At 37.3% G+C, this 9,571-nt stretch overlaps 1 protein-coding gene across 2 annotated transcripts; it reads right to left on the reverse strand.

Annotated features, from left to right (window-relative positions):
* Window positions 1-22: 22 nt before the first annotated feature.
* slc28a1 (solute carrier family 28 member 1) lies at window positions 23-6,970 on the reverse strand. Of its 2 annotated transcripts, XM_034084899.2 has the most exons (18): window positions 6,886-6,970; window positions 6,575-6,648; window positions 6,427-6,500; window positions 5,991-6,082; window positions 5,704-5,893; window positions 5,332-5,473; window positions 4,575-4,688; window positions 3,928-4,002; window positions 3,750-3,830; window positions 3,562-3,642; window positions 3,257-3,382; window positions 1,892-2,022; window positions 1,634-1,802; window positions 1,079-1,276; window positions 880-961; window positions 700-798; window positions 522-621; window positions 23-347 (listed from the first exon to the last, which is right to left on the reverse strand). In XM_034084899.2, the coding sequence occupies exons 1-18, from the start codon at window positions 6,887-6,889 to the stop codon at window positions 230-232; spliced, it is 1,950 nt and encodes a 649-aa protein (XP_033940790.1). In that variant the 5' UTR covers window positions 6,890-6,970; the 3' UTR covers window positions 23-229. The 2 variants fall into 2 exon arrangements, with proteins under 2 accessions (XP_033940790.1, XP_033940788.1); XM_034084897.2 differs by lacking the exon at window positions 6,886-6,970 and having other exon boundaries at window positions 6,575-6,863.
* Between the last annotated feature and the right edge of the window lie 2,601 nt (window positions 6,971-9,571).

Raw genomic sequence — 9,571 nt, forward strand, 5'->3', positions numbered from 1 at the left:
CACTTAATTTTAATTTGAAATATTCACACTTATCAAACTGTTGATGCCTGAATATTTCACGAGGTATATTTCTTAAGGTGTGTCCTTTAAATCCTTTACATAAAAAGTGCATAAAATTACAAAACTATACAAGAAAGATACATTCATCTTGTGTCAGATTTGTGATACAAATATACAACACAGGTAGAGAAGACCCGTAAATTAACAACACTGATGTGTCTTTCCTCTTCTAGTAACAAACTGGCACAGAGAGGCCAAAGTACTGACAGCATTTAGAGAAAAACACAGTGGTGTTTGCTACTGTGTTCCACGGTTCTTCAAATGAGATGGTCCCGTTGTTAACAGTGCTGAAAGAAAAACAAATTGTAGATGTTAGTCCAAATGTAGATATTGACAGATATTACTTAACTCAATTGATCACAGCTATACAAATGCACATTTTAAAATCTATTAAACCTGTGTGGGCCTGATGTTTTTCCTTTACATTTTGTAGTCATTCCTTCTAATAAAAATGTACTTACCTTTGAAAAAGGTCTTGGCAGCAAGTTTGTATATTTACATCGGTGGCATTGAAAGCTTTGAACAGCGTCACGCAGTCCACTGGAGTAACAACGAGGATCCCTAAGAAATAAAGTGAAAAAGCTTCTCAGTTACAGCACAACATGAAACTGCACTCCCTGTTCAATTCAATCATCTCACCTGCAACACAGGCATTGATGAGAGATACACAAGTTGCAGTGAGCATAGCTCTCAACACCATAGAGGAGATTTCACCTCTTCTGGAAGGGCATATTGAGGCTTTGAGAAAAGAAAAATCATTATTGACAAATTATCCTGTGGCAGGAAAAAACAATGACGATGAGGTGAACAAATACTCACACAGGCCTCCAATCATAATACCCAGCGAGCTGAAGTTGGCAAAACCACAAAGAGAATAAGTGCTGATTATTTCTGACCGGACCTGAAACAAAACAAAAAATCATGTAATTTTAATTTGCCTTTCCAAAAATAATTTCCCTATAATTGAGTTCTGTGTTAAGCACACCTATACGAACTCCAATTTAGAAAATGTACTCACAGATAACCATTGTAATTCTCCTCCCACAAATTGTTCAAGTCCATTGAGTCTGTTGGTTTTCAGTGCAGATAGTGTCTGATAAGCCACAAACTCATTGAGGAAGAGCTTTGTCCCAATGAGTTTAGCCACAGTGAAACTCTCCGTATACGGTATTCCTATCATAAAAGCCACCGGCATGAATACATAGGAGCAAATCATCTATGAGCACAGGGAGACAAATGGTTATTTATTTGGATATTGTAAAACTCCGTAGTTAATCACAGGAAAACTGAACAAAATCTGTGTAACGTCAGCATAAATAAATGCATGTCAGTCCAACAATTTAATAAATGATAATGTAAATAAGAAATCAATGATCAAAACAAATATGAATTTAAACGTTTCTTTATTTTACCTCAATACTTTTTTTATTTACTACGATGTTCATTTATTTCTCTTTTTCTAATCTTTTTTCATAGCCAGCTATTTCTGAATACCTTTAACACATTCAGATTTGTTTAAAAAATCATTATCAAAATGTCAAATTTAAGTTTTCTGTCTTGTGCTAAAACATACCTCAAATGTGATATCAGGATGTCCCAGCATACCGCCAAACCAACTCAATGCTTTATTTATGAACCCGAGTATGGCTAGGAAGGCTATCAAATTTGCAGCAATGTTTGCAACAAGACCTATTGAAGCAGACGCTCCACTGCTAGCAGCCTCCAAGATGTTCTGTTCATCACTGTAGAGTTAACAATTGTACTTTTTATTATTCACAAAAATAGAAAAATCATGAAAACGTACGAGAATGTAAGGGACATATATACACACCCAGAAGACACTTTAATGCTCTTCTCTGACTTTAAGGCATTCTCCTCTGTCTCTGGGTAAGAAAGTTTGGAGATGGCCAAAGCACAAGGAGCAGCCATTACAGAGGCTGAAAGCAAGGAAGACGCATCAATCTGCAAAATAAAAGGAAATGTAATTTAATTCAGGTGTTAGACTTGAGAAGGAGTTCCTGCATTAATAAGAAACAAATACAGTGTTTGGTATTCTGCAATTGAAGTAAACAGAACCACTGTCAAACATAAAAAAGTCTTAATTGTTTTTTTATTAAGCATCAACATCAGTGTTATACTCAATATCTAAATGCAGAGCATTTGCAGATTTTTACAGAGAAAGAGCACCATTATGAGGTACACAAATGCAACACTGATCTTGTTAGTCAAACCTATCCCTCGCCCAACCATTATCTTTTCCTGTTTTAATGTCGTTGATGTTGATTTGCTCAACAAATATGGTTTGCTGAGACAAGGGAGTGGCTTGAATATGACCTGCTGGCACCTTGCTTCATGTCATCCTCTTTTTTATGTTATTGCCCAGGAGTCCATTTTTTCATAATGTCAACAGGGTTCTCTGCTATCTATCAATTAATTAATAAGTCATCTGATGCATAGCAGCTTTTTGAGGATGTGTTTTGGGTGCTTATGAGCAGAACTACTGCAAATGATTAACTTCTCTTTGTTGTTCAGTAACCTTCAAAACCTGTTTTTGTAGATCTTCTTCCGGGACACTCTAGATGGCAGTAACATGAATCACTGCAAACTGCGGTAATTAGCCCGCTAGTTCAAACCGGTTTATCTTCAGCTATTCGACTTTATTGGCTCCACTTAAAAAAGTAAATGTGTCATCATGGGCCCCATTAGTTTCTGATCTGAGCCTTGTATAAAGCCTTGCACATTTTTCAGAAATAGCTGCTATGTAATAGTTCACAAAGCATAACATTGACTGCTAGCTTGCTTACTAAAAGATCTCTTAGTAACCATCACGTTAGGATAATGAATTGGCAGAGAATCTCAAATGTATTCTCCTTGGAGAAGCACTTGTTGGCCAAGTACTATTTGGACATTGGCCATTTTAAACTTTAAACCTCTTAGTGTTAGTTTAAGTTTAAACTGGATCACATTTTTAGTTTAATTTATCTACTGCTTTAAAAGAGAGGTATAAATGTTTAATGTTTTTTCTGATATTCTCATCATGAACTGTTCATGAAACCCGCTTTTACCTACGAGCCTTTACATTGATATACTCCCATACAAAAGATTGTTATTCATGTAGTATTCCTATAGATATTTTTTCTTAATCATTATTTGTGTATTAACCCGGTATGCAATGGCAATCAAAACGTAATCTCACCCCAAATAAGATGAATGCCCCCATGACACTGCCTGCAATGGTGGCAAATCCACCAGTCATAACAGCATGGATCTCAGATTTGGTCATGTCGATCAAATAAGGGCGGATCAGCAGAGGAGCTTCAGTCTAAAGCACAAAAAAGGTAGAGCAAAAGTAAACAACAGAGAAACTGTAGGATGCACTTAATAATATTTTTTATTCAGTCATGAAACTTGAATCCCAGCTTTCTATGATGTCAAAACCAAACGTAATCAGTCAAATGTAAGAGATATAAGTGCAAAGAAATCAAGTGTTGCTCAGAGTACCTGCCCAACAAATATATTGCCCGCCACACTCAAGGTCTCTGTGGGAGAGGTTCCCATCGTTATCTGCATAACCCATGAGATCTGCATGGACAAAAACACATGGCTCTCGTTCATAATATGACTGCAGGCTTAAGTTATACAACCCCAGACCTTTGCTGCTGTGAGCAATACGTTTAATCTTTCTTTACCTTCAAAATGAGCCACTGCATTATTCCCAAATAGTAAAGGATTGACATCACGCTGCTGAAGAACACAACAATGGGCAAAGCCTGAGAAAGAAATCACCAAATTAAATTATAACATGTTCGATTTTAATAAATTGAATATTGGTTTAGTGCCAATATATAACTCAATGTCACCACTTACTTGAAAGGCAAAGATGTTATCGATCAGATCCCCAAAGACAAAACGTGAACCTTCTTTGGTATAGTCAAGGAATATCTGTAAACATGACAAAGAAAACATGGGTTGCATTATTTCAAATGATTGTTTATTTTCTCAATCCTTTCATCCACTCATAATTATGATTTGGTAATAGGAAGTCTTTGAACTAATTGGGCAACCACACATTAAAAAGTGACATGCCTGTCTCACATTGTGCTGATTTCACCCTTAGATTACTCAAAATGAGGCTGAATAGCACCATAAAGTAGCTCTAAAGATAAGCATAAACATTACATTACATTTAGCTGACGCTTTTATCCAAAGCGACTTACAATAAGTGCATTCGACCAAGAAGATACAAACTTGAATATACGATCCACTCAGTAAAAGAATAGTGTTTCTTGGTGGATAAGTAACAATGTAAATACATGCAAAGACTGATGGGCAAACCAGGAGTGATTTCACAGTAACACTACTCACTTATGAGTTGAAAATAAACGTTTTAGGATGTTAGTAAAATGTATGGTATTTGTATTTGACATTTCTGATATAATACTTGAGAAAGCAAGATATGACTATAAACCATGATGAAGCCACACACATCTACAAAGGTTTAAGGCTTTATATACCTGCACTTGATGTCCAAGCCATTGGAATGCTATGTTCCCAGGTGTTGTTCTTATTACAAAAAGGCCAATGCAGAACTGCAACCCGAGACCCCAAAACACAGGCCTCCATGACACCTAAAAGATTTTCAAAAAGGAAATTAGATTAGATTAGATTAGATAGAGTTTTATTGTCTCCCTTAGGAGAAATTTGTCTTGGGCATCGAGATAATACACATAAAAAACATTCAGGTCAATCAGTCATAGATACAGAACAGAGATCACATATATCACATGGCAAAGAAACAACAAGAAACATACAGGTACCGAACTTTCCCTATTGCACATACATAATCAAATTGCACTTTCCCTATTGCATTCATACTGTACATAATCAAATATTGCACTTTTCCCTATTGTATTTATACATAAATCAAATATTGCACTTTCCCCTATTGTATTCATACACAAATCAATATTGCACTTTCCCTATTTCACCTATGCATAGTGTCCGTCAAATTGCACATATCCCTATTGTGTGTGGTTAGTGACTGTATCAGGGAGTTGCCAGAAAACCTTATTATTATTACAATCGCAAGAAAGCACTTCTGCTAAACCCTAAGATGATATGGGCACAAGGCCAATTGATATCAAATGTCTCAGCAAAACAGACAGAGATGACTTGAGCAATAACTCCAGAGCATGTTTCGAAACAGTTCTCATCACAGTGACAATGCATCCTTGAGCATAAATGCAGTGGTTGACTCAATGCAGAACTCACCGCTGTCCTGTGTGCTGACAAGAGATACAGAAGCACGACGAACAGACACACACCTCCTAACGGGATTAGCTCCTCAGGGCACCCCCACTTGTCAAAGGCGAGAAACAGAACAAGCAGGGCCACAACTGCTAAGATGAAGACCCTATAAACACAATAAAACACACCTTCCCTCATAAACAGGTTTCATAATCAGACACACACCTCCTAACAGGATTAGCTCTTCAGGGCACCCCCACTTGTCAAAGGCGAGCCACAGAACAAGCAGGGCCACAACTGCTAAAATGAAGTATAAACACAATAAAACACACCTTCCCTCATAAACAGGTTTCATAATGTGTAGCTTCTTCAACTGAAAACAAGACGTCCACTCACCATTTTAGCCATTTCAAGTTAGATTTGAAGTATTTTACAGCGGGGCTGAAACACTTAACGATGCTTTCTCCTTTGTACTGCTTCAGAAGTTCATATGATTTAACGACAATAGCTAAACTAGTGAGGACTACAAGAGCGATGGCCCTCTGGAAATCCAATAGGCAGGCTGCGATGAAGTATGCCACATAACCTGCAGGACAGAAAAAAGCATTTATAAAACAAAGTTTTATATATATTTACTGATTACTGCACATTTTTAAGACAAATGAATAGACTTTCAGTATTACCTGCTCCAAGTATGCCCAGCACGACATATTTGAAGGTTTGGGAATGTGCCTTGATGTAATCCTCTGTGGCATTTAACGGCTTGGAAACTTGGCTGAAGTTTAGGACCAATGTACACAAAACATATTTCTGTTTTAAACAGTATTTTCTTGGGTAAAAAAAAAAGGGTTTTTCACATGATCATAGATTCAATACCTATTAATGGATATTTGCCCAAAAATTGAGAATTGATAATAATGTTACAGTTTACAATAGCACAGAAAGAAGCTGCAGATCTTCGGTTGAAAGTATATTAATTATGCACATATACAGTACTGTACATTTACATATAGTATAATCAAAATTAACATTGCATAAGCAGTCAACCTGCAGGGATAATTGTACCCAGGAAAAAACAATTTTAACTCAAAAAATATACAATTACTTGAAGTGACATACCTTAAGTATGATCCCAATCCCTTTTTAGTCCCTTTGGTCTGGCTATTGGAGCCGTTAGTATCAGTAATGCCATGCTGAGAAAATAAAGAAATATTTGTTATGATCATGTTGTTTCATTATCTTTAAAGAAAGGAAATGTGATACATACCTCGAAAGCCGGGTTGTCCATGCCATTTCCTTTATCGTGGGTTACTTTTTGCAACTGGACATCGTCAGTTTCCGCTGAAAAAAACAAAGAATCTTTGTTCAAGCTCATGCAGCAGCCTTTGGTAGAGCAGTTTAAACTTTACCAGCCAGGAATGCCAGACAAGTAAAAAACTTTGTTTCCAAATTATACTATGAAAGATACACTTAAAATAAACTCCACATAGTCTTTGTAGCTTAATGGTAAGCACAATAACTGTTCAGATCTGCTAAACAAAGGGCTTCATGGAAGGAAAAGCTGAGCTAATGGCTTACTCATTGTGCGTCGTCCTCAACCTGGCAGTGAAATGCTGTGCTGTGAAACACACTGCGGGAAAACATAGTCTGCCCTCTATGAAACATGTCATCACTAATTAACAGACATGTTATGTACTAATGTGATCTTCTCAGGAATTGCAGGATAAGAGTGATAATTAAATATAAATGATTTCATTGTTGATGATAAGATGATGATTATATTCTTTGACCTTAAGAAACCAACATGTCATCATAAAAGTAAATACGAAGTGGATTAATCAGGAATGAGTTCATGTGTTAGAGGATGTACTCCAACTATGCTCTATGTTAGACATAAAAAGCCATTGTGCTCCTATTTATCAATAATACATTTCTCGGAAGCATGTGAACCAACAATATATGTGTCGTAACTCAAAAACACATTTCTTTCTTTTCTAGTTTTACTGAGCTATGTGAAATGCAATTTAGTTTGTGTGAACAAAAACCTTAATCATGTTGAGAAATAAATATGTAGGTAATGGTGAATACAATAGTTATTCCTTAGATTAAATTCACGATGCCATGGTGCAGACAGACAGACAGACAGACAGACAGACAGACAGACAGACAGACAGACAGACATAATGATGTAAAATAATACAAATGTTCAAATGTTATAACTGCTCTTAGGTCTGTAGTAAGAAGAAACCCTTTTTATGAGGTTATAATAGAAATAAGTACTTATCCTCTAATGTGTCAGAGCACACATCCTCTAAGGAAATAGTCCAAAGATAAGTATGTGAACTTTGACTGTACTATGTAACTCTACAGAGTTAAATTCTACTGTATGTATACTGCGATACTCTCATAATACTTCATACTTTTGCAATATCAAATGAACTTGTATTTTTATGACAGAATACATTTAGTTTAAATGTATGTTTTGAAGATTTAGTATACTTGATTTCACTGCTAAATCAGATTGTCTCTAAATCAGTTATAGCTGTTATCTGGACCATTACATTATATTGCAGTGAAATTTGCACTTTACTTTCAGGTAGATGATTCATGATTGGATGTAATGGCAGCTATTTGTTCCACTCGCTGCTGTTCAACTATGATGCCACACACAAAAAAGACTATCTGATTCGTCATAAAATGTTCTTTATCCCTGCTTCATAACACTCAATGAGGGCACAGTCTGTCTGGATGGGTATAATAAACAATTATTCTAGTTCACCCTTGTGTGGTGTTCGGGTCAAATGGACCCGATTTCCATTTTCAATGAATAAAAACAAATATAAGGACATTTTCGTTCAACCTGAAACTGGCCGGGGCTTATTTATTGTGAAGGACATGTCGAATTGTTTTTATTTTTTTCCACTTATGAAAAAATTCCCACCCGCATTTATGTCCTTCATAAGAGGTTCGGGTCAATCTGACCCGGATACAATACCAGGACAGACAGACAGAGAAAAACACACAGAAACACAGAAACTAAAGACACACACACACACACACACACACACACACACACACACACACACACACACACACACACACACACACACACACACACACACACACACACACACACACACACACACACACACACACAATTGTATGCATAGAAAAGCTGTTTGATCCTGTTTTCCCTTGATCTTTACCCTTTGTAGTGGACACACAACTATCCTAGAACATTATAAACATTTTACATTTTCTCGCACTGTCCCCCTCGCACCTGCACGCTGGAGGAGGGACTAAACAGAGACATAACCTCACATTACAGTGTATAGTGCACAATTATCTACCAGCAAAATGGCCAAACGATATTCTGCTCAGAGAGCCTTGGAGCTAATAATGGATGAGTGAGTGGAATGCACTAGAAGAACACAGTGAAGTGGAACAGGAAGACATTTCTGAAGATGAGGATAATGTGGATAAACCCAGAATGGAACCAAAAGAAGCTCCAAAGAAGACACGTTTTTCGGGAGGAGCTTGGCAAGGCACTGGTATCACCTCACATGCAGCAAAGACAACACATCCCCAGGAACCCAGCTTCTGTTGCTATATTGAGGAAGATGGTGGCAACTTCTGCTGCTACACCTGCATGGCCAACACAACCACAACCTGCAGTGCTGAAGTGTGTGTGTGTGTGTGTGTGTGTGTGTGTGTGTGTGTGTGTGTGTGTGTGTGTGTGTGTGTGTGTGTGTGTGTGTGTGTGTGTGTGTGTGTGTGTGTGTGTGTGTGTGTGTGTGTGTGTGTGTGTGTGTGTGTGTGTGTGTGTGTGTGTGTGTGTGTGTGTGTGTGTGTGTGTGTGTGTGTGTGTGTGTGTGTGTGTGTGTGTGTGTGTGTGTGTGTGTGTGTTTTCCAGTGTTAGGGTGGAGGGATGTGGTGAAAACAATTTCTGAACTAATACATATTTTACTGTTCTAGATTGCACCCTGTGCTGGCAAAAGGAAGTGCTGTGAGATCTGTGGACCCTCAAAGGACTCCAAGACACAGACTACATGCAGCAACTGCAACAAGTACATCAATCAATCAATCAATGTTTATTTATATAGCCCAATATCACAAATGTTACATTTGTCTCAGTGGTCTTCACAGTGTGTACAGAATATCAGTATGACAATACGACACCCTCTGTCCTTAGACCCTCACATCGTACAAGGAAAAACTTCCGAAGAAAACCCACAGTTTAAAGGGAAAAATGGGAGAAACCTCA

This window comes from Pseudochaenichthys georgianus, chromosome 6 (assembly GCF_902827115.2).
Source record: "Pseudochaenichthys georgianus chromosome 6, fPseGeo1.2, whole genome shotgun sequence".
Lineage (NCBI taxonomy): Eukaryota > Metazoa > Chordata > Actinopteri > Perciformes > Channichthyidae > Pseudochaenichthys > Pseudochaenichthys georgianus.